The sequence below is a fragment of the Haliotis cracherodii genome, unplaced genomic scaffold (genome assembly GCF_022045235.1).
Source record: "Haliotis cracherodii isolate W230 unplaced genomic scaffold, xgHalCrac1.p SCAF_10, whole genome shotgun sequence".
In the NCBI taxonomy this organism is placed as follows: domain Eukaryota; kingdom Metazoa; phylum Mollusca; class Gastropoda; order Lepetellida; family Haliotidae; genus Haliotis; species Haliotis cracherodii.
This window is the reverse complement of record NW_027266265.1, coordinates 40,195,355-40,207,448: the sequence shown is the minus strand read 5'-3', so window position 1 is coordinate 40,207,448 and position 12,094 is coordinate 40,195,355. Positions and strand designations below refer to the sequence as shown.

Genomic DNA, 12,094 nt, shown 5'->3' with positions numbered 1-12,094 from the left:
CCAGTAATGGGGAAGTTGTTGCCAAGTTTAAAGGCTAACTTGGGCCACGGGAAGGCCTGTTGCACCCTTGATGTATAGGTATAGTAGAGTTATGTCCCTTAGATACTGGATGCAGACTTTTGCAAGATGGTTTGTTGACCTGAAAGCAAAAGACCACGGTGCAACTTTGTCCACAGGGAAATGTTGCACTTCTATTGTAGGCACTCTAATTGTAACCTATGGCATCTGAACCTGATGAAATATTCACGTTCCCACTACCAATGTGTGGATAGCAGGTAGAATCGGCTGCAAAAAACCTTTGCTTATTTCAAGATGCAACTAAATCGATCCGGTGGTCAGATACGGTTGACTGCATGTCATCATTTCCCGATGTCTCGTAATGTTGCTCATACTTTCTATCACTGGACTATCACTTTCTATGACTGTTATTCACACGCTGTCGACATAGCTGGAATACTGCTAAGTGTGGAGCTATACCAACAAACATTTCAACAATATCCCGTAGATGCCAAAACTCTGCTGGATAGACAAGTAATGAAAGAAAACATCTTCACAGATATCACAGATGTTTATTAGTCTGATATAAAAATACTAGCCATCATGTACAAAGAGAAATGGCTGTCTCCTTTGTATAACATTGCATACAAAGTTAAATCAATGTACAAAATAGATGGAAAAAAAGCAGAAATGTTTCAGTGAAAATTCATCTTTGTTTTTCAAATCTTGACAATACTGAATTGGTTGGCTGGGTACTGTTGTTAAATTGGTAATGTTTCATTTCACCTACGGGTCCGTGGGGTAGCCTAGTGGTTAAAGCGTTCGCTCGTCATGCCGAAGACCCGGGTTCGAATCCCGACATGGGTACAATGTGTGAAGCTCATTGCTGGTGTCCCCTGCCGTGATATTGCTGGAATATTGCCAAAAGTGGCGTAAAACTCACTCACTCATTTCACCTCCAGGAACCAATTCAAAAAGTAACCTAGAAACATGACACCAAGAACATACAGGTTGTCCCATGTTACTCATCAAAATACCCTATCTCCAAGTTTCAAGCAAGGAAGTGACTAGACTTGTTACGATGTGGAGTAAACGGTGTGAGTGTCATTTATTCCCTCAAGATTCCCTCCCCATCTAATTCTATATCATGGTATACACGGTCGTAGTTGGTTGGTACGCCAACTCCATTTGTAAGCGTACAAAACATTTGTACATTTGAAAGTTTTATAGGTTGTCATGTGTACTTTGTGTAAACGTGTTACAACACTATAACTAACTCATGACGATATGTGTGTTCAACAAAACTTGATGGATCAATGAGCACTTGATTTTCATTCTCAGCTCCCTGGGAAGTATACAACACATGCTTGCTGTAAGGCGCTAGCAGGTTGACAGTCACATTACCGTCTCATCATGCTGTGTACCAAAGTCACTTAGGCTTACGGAGTCCGCACGCGTTACACATGTTTTAGTGTAGGGCAGGGAAACTCTCAAGAGTCAAGCAGCAGCCGTATCCAACTACTCCCCGCGACCAACGTTGCTGAACTTCACCTGACTTGTGACCTGTGTGCTGTATACACAGGACCACAAACCACAATGTAATAAAAAATGTCCACATAACATTTTTACAGCTTAAACAGAGTACTACTTGAATACCGTACTTACATATGGGGTAAACATTATCACAGTTAATGCTTAATGAATAGGCTATGGTTACATTTGATACATCAATAATCAATAGCTGAATATCTTTGAGCAAGTTGTTTTTTGTATCAACCAATTGATCTACAATGGAAAGTACAGGATATGTTTGTATCACAGATGCTAATAAATATATAATAATTAACAATTCTAACAAATTCTATCTTACATACAACAAATTTTTGCACCCAAGGCATAGCCCAGTGGTTAAAGTGCTTTCTAACTTGAGGCCTGGGTTCAATTCCCACAGGGATATAACATGTGAAGTGCATTATTGATGTCTCCTGAAGTGATGTAACAGACTATGGCTAAAAGTAGCATAAATCTCTATTCACACAAAGCTGATATAATACAGACAACTTATGGTGCATTTTTTTTAAATTCAACATGAACAGATTTGGATGTTGGTTTGAGAAAGTGCATATTATATGACATATTATAGCGGTTATATAGGAATATTTTACTGGGAAGTAGCCAATGAAATCCATTAGCATAACTTTGGCCTATATAATGATTGTACTGCATATACAGAAGATTAAACAGCTACAAGTTACTGAAACCACTTTCATTCCAGGCCTTAACACATATACAAATACTGAGAGATACTTCCACCACAATAGGAGGAGGTGGGGTAGTCCTGTGGTTCAAGCACTCGGTCATCAAGCTGTAGACCAGGGTCAGATTTCCAAGATGGGTACAATGTGTGATTCACATATATGGTACCCCTCTGCTATGACAAGGCTGGAATATTGCATAGAGGGGCCCCAAACCCAACTCAACCACAATAACATCTATTCCGATACTCCAATCTTGGTTGAAAATGTTCCATCAGTTGATGAGCAATGACCATCGTGAAGCCAACTCTGTCGTAAGTCTTGAAGAATTTAGGAGCTATAATGGTCAAAGATCAACTCTGTCGTAAGTCTTGAAGAACTTAGGAGTTATAATGGTCAAAGATCAACTCTGTCGTAAGTCTTGAAGAACTTAGGCGCTATAATGGTCAAAGATCAACTCTGTCGTAAGTCTTGAAGAACTTAGGAGTTATAATGGTCAAAGATCAACTATGTCATAAGTCTTGAAGAACTGAGGAACTATAATGGTCAAAGATCAACTCTGTCATAAGTCTTCAAGAACTTAGGAGCTATAATGGTCAAAGATCAACTCTGTCATAAGTCTTGAAGAACTTAGGAGTTATAATGGTCAAAGGTCAACTCTGTCATAAGTCTTGAAGAACTTAGGAGCTATAATGGTCAAAGATCAACTCTGTCGTAAGTCTTAAAGAAGGTAGGAGTTATAATGGTCAAAGATCAACTCTGTTGTAAGTCTTGAAGAACTTAGGAGTTATAATGGTCAAAGATCAACTCTGTTGTAAGTCTTGAAGAACTTAGGAGTAATAATGGTCAAAGATCAACTCTGTCGTAAGTCTTGAAGAACTTAGGAGTTATAATGGTCAAAGATCAACTCTGTTGAAGGTTTGTGTAAGAGTTTAGGAGCTGTAAGTATCACAAGCTATGTCTGCTTGTTTGTTTGTTGTTTAACACCACACTCAGCAATATTACAGCTATGTGATGGTGGTCTGTAAATAATTGAATCAGGGCCAGACAATCTAGTGATTAACATCGTGAGCATCAATGTACGCAATTGGGATACGATGATATCTGCCAACCACTCGATCCCATGAGTCACCTCTTCTGACAAGAATGGTAGGTTGGTTTGTTGTTTAACGCCATGCATCAACCAAGTCAGCGAACCTGACCACCCGATCGCGTTAGTTGCCTCTTACGACAAGCATATTTGTCGCGGATCTTCACGAGTCAAGATGTCTGTTGGAAGTTTTTGAGTAAGCAGCATCATTCACAGAGGTAAGATCACTTTCTGGTACAGGCCTGTTCTCATGAAGTAACTCCTTGACATAGTACACTTGTAATGTAATGAAGGCGTGATGGTGCACAGTCAGCTCAATTAAAGGCCTGAATCACCTGAATGTCAGACCCCATGCTGGATAAGGCAATGGGTCAACGGTTGAAATCCAACAGCAACTTGCATAACAGCAATATGGAAACTGCTTCCAAAACACGATCAGTGACTGGTGTGTGTGTGGCTGTCCAGAACTCATAATTTCTTACAATACTATACATGTTACCATTGGTTACGAAGCTGTCATTCTGTAATCCTTGAGAATAATGGATCTTACTCATTCTCTTCTCTGACCCTCCATAACATTCAGCGCTAGAAACACACTGTCCTCCTGTTGATGTTCTATTAATGTCACACAATGGATGACACATCTGATTCAGCTGTCTGTCACCTGGTTTTCCTCCTCCTGGAGAACCATTCCTGCATTCTCCTCGGAGCCTTTCAGTTCATCTCCTTCATCCACATCTTCCCGCTCCCCTTCCACCACCCCATCATCACCATCATCTACCGCCTGTCTGTCACCGCTCTGACCGCCTGCTTCCTCTTGGTCTGCCACTTCCTGGTCAGACCGAGCCTCACTCTGATCAACTTCCTGTGTCTCTGTCTTCACTCCTGCTGATGTGTTGTTTTGACTTTCATCAGTATTTCCTGTTTCATCATGGTGACTCTCTCTTTCCGAATTAGCATTATCACCATTGTTACCTTCTGTGACTGCAGCATCACCATGGTTTCCTTCTGTCTCAGCATCACCAAGGTTACCTTCTGCCTCAACAGTATCACCATGGTTACCATTTATCCCAGAAGTATTACCATGGTTACCTTCTGTGTCTGCAGCATCACCATGGTTACCTTCTCCCTCAACAGTATCACCATGGTAACCATTTATCTCAGAAGTATTACCATGGTTACCTTCTGTGTCTGCAGCATCACCATGGTTACCTTCTCCCTCATCAGTATCACCATGGTTACCATTTATCTGAGAAGTATTACCATGGTTATCTTCTGTGAGAAAAGTACCACCAGGCTTTCCATCCTCAGATTTCTCACTCTGCGGTGCTGGGTGTTGATGAGAATCAGCTTCAGACGCCCACTCGGCAGTGTGTGGGTTCCTGACGTTATCAGCGACAGACTCTCCCCTCTGGGGGGTTCCGGCTGACCCCTGGCCCTCACCTGAGAAAAATATGTTGAGCATGAATGGGTAAAATGAAACACTCAGTTTTTCACATACAATTGAAAACATAATGTAGGCAACAACAAATTGTTTTCAATTGTGTGGCATGAGGAAATTTATTATTCATATTTTATATTCAAAAAGGGCATTAACATGTACAGTAACTATGAACAGGTGTGACTCACATGAAGTATGATCTTTTGGTAGTATAACTACGGTTATAACAAACTCCAAGGAACCACTCATTTTAGTTTGTTATAACCATAATTCGTTATAAGCATATATACAGCATATATATAGCAAATTGGGACAAAAAGAACAGTTTGTTATATCCGTCTGTTCATTATAAGCGTGTTCGTTATAAACGTAGTTTACTGTATCACATATGTTTTGTGTTTTGTGTATTTCATTCATTATTTTGCCCTCCAATACTTGGGGGCAATAAAGTTATGGCATTCCACCTCATAACGTAGCTGATGTTGTAGTTTTGTACTTACATTAGTGAGTGAGCATGTGTTTTCATGGTTTTAGCAATTTTCCAGCTATATCATGACAAGGGACATCACAAATGTGCTTCACCTATGGCATGGTATCCAATGTGCGATCAATGAGTAAATGCCTCAACTACAAGGTTATCCCCCCTTCTTTTGTGAGGCAAGGGGACCGCCTCCGTGTCCTAGTGGTTGAGCGCCCACCCGGAGAGCGGAAGGTCCAGGGTTTGATCCCCGGCCGCGTCATACCAAAAGACATTAAAAGATGGTATTTGTTGTTACCCTGTCCGGCGCTCGGCATTAAGGTGTTAAAACAAGGACTGGTCAGCTCGGAGTCAGTATACTGTGTCTGAGTGGGGTATTCATGTTAAACTGCGGCATGGTATCTCAGTGAGCTAGCAATATAAATCGGCATCAGTCCGGACAAGTACAAGCAGCCACACAAACACACACACGTACATGCTATATAAGTGCAATAATCTTGGACGCGACATTAAACCCCATTTCACCTCACCTCACCTCTGAGGCAAGGGAGTTAACTGACTGTATAAGTCCACTTTCCACACTTGCCGAACTAGACTGGAATTTCGATCGTAGCGCAACCAGTGGCTATTACCGGTACGAGTTATGTCCCTTCTACATCCCTCCTATTGACCAATCAGATTCAGTCTCTCATATCACTTGCATTTGCTTCAAATAAAATGGCAGCGCCCAGTCAAGACGATCTGATTGATAATCAAAATCTCTATTGTAACAAAATGGGCGTTACCACGCAAGGTGCACCAGATCACTTAAGCACCTTGATTACATGAACAGTTTTTGCAAAATATCTGTCGACGATGCCCAGTTGACGATACACATGCTTTGCAAATCCTGGACTTTTATAGTCAGTTAACTCCCTTGCCTCAGGACGATGTTTGCTGACGTAAATAACAATGATCTGGATAGCTAGGAAAGTCAACACAAATTCAGCCTACCTTGTATTCGTATCTCCTGTTGGCCATCTTTGTCTTTTGAATTCTGCAACATAACATCAAAGGCTGATTTTCGTAAATTGACAGCTCTGACAACTCGAGTTGTACACCAATCAGCATCAAGGCTTTTCAATTCTGGGTATAAGCAATCAAAGTATTTGGAGCAGCATATCTGATTTTTGTGGCTCACAAAGGAATGTAACCTAGCTGCTCTGAATGGAGAAAAAAAAAGCTGGGCTATATATGCTGTGGAACATTTGTGGGCAGTGTTTGTTTTCTTTTGTTAAGATCAACATGCCATGATCGAGGTGGAAAAGAAATCATATCATTTCAGAAATCTGTCATCTGATTGGCTAAAGAAACCACTCACCCTTCGATATGACTGGGTGGTCAAAGTTCACTCAGGTTCTTTGGAGGATTTGTCAGATCATAACTGAGGGAGGTCTTCAATAATCAGATTCTGATTGAAATATCTCATTTTTGCACCTAATTTGCTGAAGTAAACCTCCTTTTCCTGCAGAGTCAGATTCAAATTATTTGTCTATCCTAAAACTGACCTTAAAGTAGCCATGGTCCAAGCTGACCTTTGGTGCCTTGGGGATTGGACTGAAAATACATTAACAGTATCAAATCTACTATCATTTTAATTAGCATAAACTAACAATACTGAATACTTTTTACTGAAAATGATATATTTTAATTTATATATGTTTATAGAATGATAATACATTTAATTGAAAAGTAATAACTTGTAAATGGTATTAAACAAATAACCAAAGTGTGGGATGTAAGTAAAGAAAGGGGGACAACTCTTGAAATACATCAACAAGGGAGATAACTCACCCAGACAACAGGTAGAAGTGACAGACAACAGCAAGTTTGTGAAAGAGTGGATGAATGAAGACACTGATGAAGTAGGATGCCATAGTCCTACTGACTGAAAGTTTACCATGAAGTTGGTGGGTGTGGAATAAAAGACAGACACCACATACTGCGAAGGTTGGAAAAAAATGGTGATATAATTATGATGAAATAAGTGAAAAAATAGCTTTGTAAATTGCTTGACAAGATAACATTATATTCATGAAACTGTCTTCTACGGAGAAATTAAAGTGAAGAAACTGAAGTCATTCCAGTCAGCAACATCAATCATGTCTGCCTATGATATTCTGCCTAACTTGGCCCTAATTGAACTGAAGTAGGTGCAGTTTCATTCCACAGTGAGCAACTGTTGTGTTGTATCAACTTTGCCTGTAAATAGTCATCAGTAGTAAGAATATCCTCTTATTCACTTAGAACATCAGAAGTGAATGCTGTTTTATGCCAGTCAGCAATTTCCCAGTTGTTTCATGGATACCAGTCAAAAAGGCAGACCATTTAGCCTGCACTTACCACAAGCACTGTGCTAATGGATCTTCTGGCCTGAAATCTGCATAGCTGGGCATCGGGTCAGATTCCCAATGATATCTAGACTGAGTACAGGAGACTGACACAACAACCATTCTTATTTGTCCTACTCATCCCTGTAGTTTGTGATAGCACTGGATTATTGAAAATCAATCATCGTTAATAAAAGATACAAAGAAACAAATTGTTAATCACTAGATTGTCTGGTCCAGACTCGAATATTTACAGACTGCCCTCATATAGATGGAATATTGCTGAGCGCGGCTTAAAACATCAGACAAACAAGAACAAAAACAGAACACTTGCTAATTTCTCGATGACTACACCGAAATTTGTCCCGATGTCTCCACGGGTGATGGAGGAATGTAGTGTATACAAAACCTCTGAAGTACTGACAACAGTATTTTTTGGGCCAATTCAGTCCCCATTAATTAGACTGATGTCCCACAGGTGAGGTGACAAGAAAACTGTGAGTTATTAAAGCAAACATCCAATAGAGTCTAAATCTTCACAACAGAATTAATACACTCTTAACACATTGTATTGATTCCCATGATGAAAATACTAACATGAAGACTAACAAATCCAGTTCAATAACAAGCCAATAAACTTATAATATACTATTTATTTTCCACCTTTTTGTTCAATTGTTCAAATATGAAAAGCATCAAATAAAATATGGCAGATCAGGACGATACTGAAAAAACAGGCATGACGTCTGAATTACTAAAACAGTTTCGACTTCTTCCATGCCAAACAATACTAACGGTAATATCTCATGACTAATTCCATTGATATTTCTAACTTTGTTTCCCTTCAATAAGGATTAAGAAAAATAGTATGACAGCTCATTGCAGCTTAACTGGATATGTAGTGAACAATTTAAAATGCCAACAAAGACAGCAATTTTCAGCATTGATCAGGGTCAATAATAAGGAACTAAAACTTGATACTAAAATCCTAATTATTTGAACAAAATATTACGGTAATTTCAAAGTTTACAGAACCCACAATGCATTTTGAGAAAACTTTAAAGCATGGTCAAAATGCAAAGGTCAAAACAAGGTCAAAATTTAGAATATGCGTTGAGACCTGTGACTAAAGATTTCATGTCTTTACATTTCGAACAAATATGGATGAGCAATGGCAATATAATGGTATTTCAATATGGCTGCAGGTGGGTCAAATACTGACAGCTAAATAAATAGAGGTTATCGCGCGAGTGTGTTTGGGGATGGTAAATATCCTGCATTAGGAATAAACATTGTATTTAGTGAGCCTTGGCGAGGATGGTAAATATCCTGCATTAGGAATAAACATTGTATTTAGCGAGCCTTGGCGAGCTAAATACATAGTGTTTATTCCTAATACAGGATATTTACCATCCCCAAACACACAAGCGTGATAACCTCTTTATCACATAATGTCATTCTTTAATTCTGTGCCTCAAAATCGCTTTCCCTCTCTCACAAACATTACTGAAACATTGCGAGTTTTCCTGGAATGTGTGCATTAATATTTATTACGTCACAGGGTAAGTGATGTGTCAGTCGGACAGTGACAGTAGCCAATATAGTTCCAAATGAAATCTGTTTCTTATACAGTGGCAAAGCAACATATACCCTAAACAACAATTATTTTTAATTGACTTTCGCAGCAATCCATCGGTCTGTCCGCTAGAGTAACTGCCCTTTGTCAAAGGGAAGCTACTCTAACCCTAGTCTATGAGACGTCACGGCCTCGGTCAGACCTTGTTGACAGTCGGTCTGTCCTGTCATAACGTAAGAAGTGTAGTCAGATGTACACACAGGGACAAAACGAAACAAGGTAATAATTCAAACATATTTCGGCCAAATCCAACTATTTTAATTTGTGGAGAAGGTTTCAAGCCACAGAGGTCTACAAGCACAGATATGGCTACTGATCCCGCTTGGCTAGGCCTCTTGCCCTCGCAAAATTGTTTCGAAATTTATATCTCCAAACTTGCCAAAACTTATAAAATGCCTTAGTTACGTCACAGTTAGACACTGATTTCCAGTATTTTAGACTGTTCTTTTGATAATGATAGCAATTATCCCTGTAGTTTATCCAGATTCCCGATGGTTAATTCTGACTCGATCGCTGAATGACGAGGGCGAGGCCATGTTTGTTAATAAACAGTAAAAGTAGTCCCTACTTGACCTTTGATATTTGCATCTCTATCCGCATATGACCCCGAGGGATATCGTTTTTATCCGTTGGCTTTATCCTGCCGAGAAACCTACCCATTATATGGTAAACAAATATATCAGCTTGGAGAAGAGAATATTGTAATGATATTGTCATTACTTACATGATTGTTAAGATACAGTGATAATTTGTGATTTTAGAAATAAAAACACATTCGATTTTTTCCACTTAAGCTCAGGTATGAATCCTAAAGGGATAGAGGTTTTACATCCTTTATGAAGTTTCTGTTTCTCATCTGTGTGTATGATCAGTTATTCCATAACCAGGTTTAGAAAACATTTACTACTAAGTAACAAGATATTTTAAGTAATGAAACAACAGAATTTATTGGTCCTCGGGTAAAAGATGCTAAGATCCCTGTAAATGATCTGGTACCGTAGTCTACACTGAACAAAACTGGAGTGATTTAACTGTTATAATACACATACCTCACTCCATAACAACATAACACAAATAAAATTCAACACGTAGTGATTATAGTAGCACCTGTAGGTCATGTGATCATTCAATAGAATGTTATAAAATACATTGCTTAAAAAAATGAATTAACATACAAAAATACAAAAATTCAAATACTGATTGTTTGGAAAAATCACATAAGCAAAAACATATCACACACATCATTTACAATATCTTAAAGAAATAATTATAACAAGTTCAGCATCATATAGAAATTGTTACAAAAAATGAAATTTAAGTGTGTAATTTGCTTTCAATCAGCCCTGACAAGGTAATGAATCTCCTTGTCAGCAGAGGGCACTGCTGAAAGTCACATGATCCTCTTCGAGAGGAAAAGTTGGTTCCCTTGTACTGACAACATGGCGTACGAACCTTGACGACAGCTACAAATGACTGGACTTTGTGTTGCAACAAAGCGACTCCTCGGATTCCGAATAGGAAACTGATGTATTGGTAAGACTTGATTATTAATCTTTTTCTTCTTCATCAGCGGTTGACAACATGTGCCCTTGTGCACAAATCTACTTGCAGTGACCTTGCCCTTCCTGACATGGTCGTGAGGATTAAATGGCAGCATGGTGTAGCTGCCATGGCCTGGTGTTTTCTGGATCTTGTGCGAGGATTCTCGGGCAGGTGGAGTATCATCTAGGTTATCTTTAATGCTGTGGTGAGCGGGCGACCATGTCACTATGTCCAGCATGCACTTGTCCTTGTTGGAAGTCACCTGGTGCTTTAGAATGTCCACAACAGCCACATCTCGACCTGGAGGGGAAGCTGGTTCCCACTTTTTTTGGATCTCAACACAACTGATCGGCCGATCTGTGTAGGACTTATCAAACTCCTTCACCATCTTGCCAGGACTAGATGCATTAATGCCTTGTTCTACAAGTTCTGCAATATCTGGTTCTTCTTCCTGGTCTTCAGGTTCTTCCTCCAGCTCCAACAACAGACTGTCCTGCAAGTCCTCCTCTCTCGGTACATCTGCCTGAATCCCTGACTCGGGACTGTCGGCACGGTACTCTGGCGACTTGCTCTTGGTCCGGGACAAAATGGCTGCCTTGGGGACCGGCTTCATGACACCTGTGTCACTGTGAGGAGAGACACCCTGCCCTGAGTCTGGCGTGTCCAAGGACTGACCCCCACATGTAGGGGTGGGGACAGGGGTGGAGGAGATGGGAGGTGACACCCCCTCCTCAATCAGGTCAACTGATTGGGGCCTGGCGATGAGATGCACAATGAGTGAGTGACTTGGGTGAGTTGGGTTTAATGCCAATAGGCTTATAAATGTACTAAGATTCTCTTGTGCAGCCAGGGCACCATTTCTCAAAGTGAACTCAGTGCTAACAGTATGACTATATAAAGAATGAGAGTGAGTGAGTGAATGAGTGAGGAAAATCAGAAGTAATGGTGAGGTGTGGTGAGGTGAAATTGGGTTTCGCGTCGCGTCCAAGATTATTGCACTTATATAGCGAGGTGCATGTACGTGTGTGTGTTTGTGTGGCTGCTTGTACTAGTCCGGACTGATGCCGATTTATAGTGCTAGCACACTGAGATACCATGTCGCAGTTTAACATGAATACCCCACTCAGACACAGTATACTGACTCCGAGCCGACCACTTCTTGTTTTAGCCCCTTAATTCTGAGCACCAGACAGGGTAACAACAAATACCATCTTTTAAAGTCTTTTGGTATGAAGCGGCCGGGGATCGAGCCCCGGACCTTCCGCTCTCCGGGCGGACGCTCTACC

At 40.2% G+C, this 12,094-nt stretch overlaps 2 protein-coding genes across 2 annotated transcripts in view; both read right to left on the bottom strand.

The window, feature by feature from the left end:
- Positions 1–3,991: 3,991 nt before the first annotated feature.
- LOC139453813 (chloride intracellular channel protein 6-like) lies at positions 3,992–7,177 on the bottom strand. Its single transcript, XM_071235272.1, has 4 exons — positions 7,095–7,177; positions 6,809–6,857; positions 6,255–6,297; positions 3,992–4,785 (listed from the first exon to the last, which is right to left on the bottom strand). Exons 1-4 carry the CDS (start codon positions 7,175–7,177, stop codon positions 3,992–3,994), a joined length of 969 nt encoding a protein of 322 aa, XP_071091373.1.
- Positions 7,178–10,656: 3,479 nt separating this feature from the next.
- The window catches only part of LOC139450519 (uncharacterized), a 29,179-nt gene continuing 27,741 nt past the window's right edge, over positions 10,657–12,094 (bottom strand). Inside the window, exon 7 of the mRNA XM_071232254.1 lies at positions 10,657–11,563. Within this exon, the coding sequence (XP_071088355.1) occupies positions 10,657–11,563 (907 nt within the window). The remainder of the gene's footprint in view (positions 11,564–12,094) is intronic.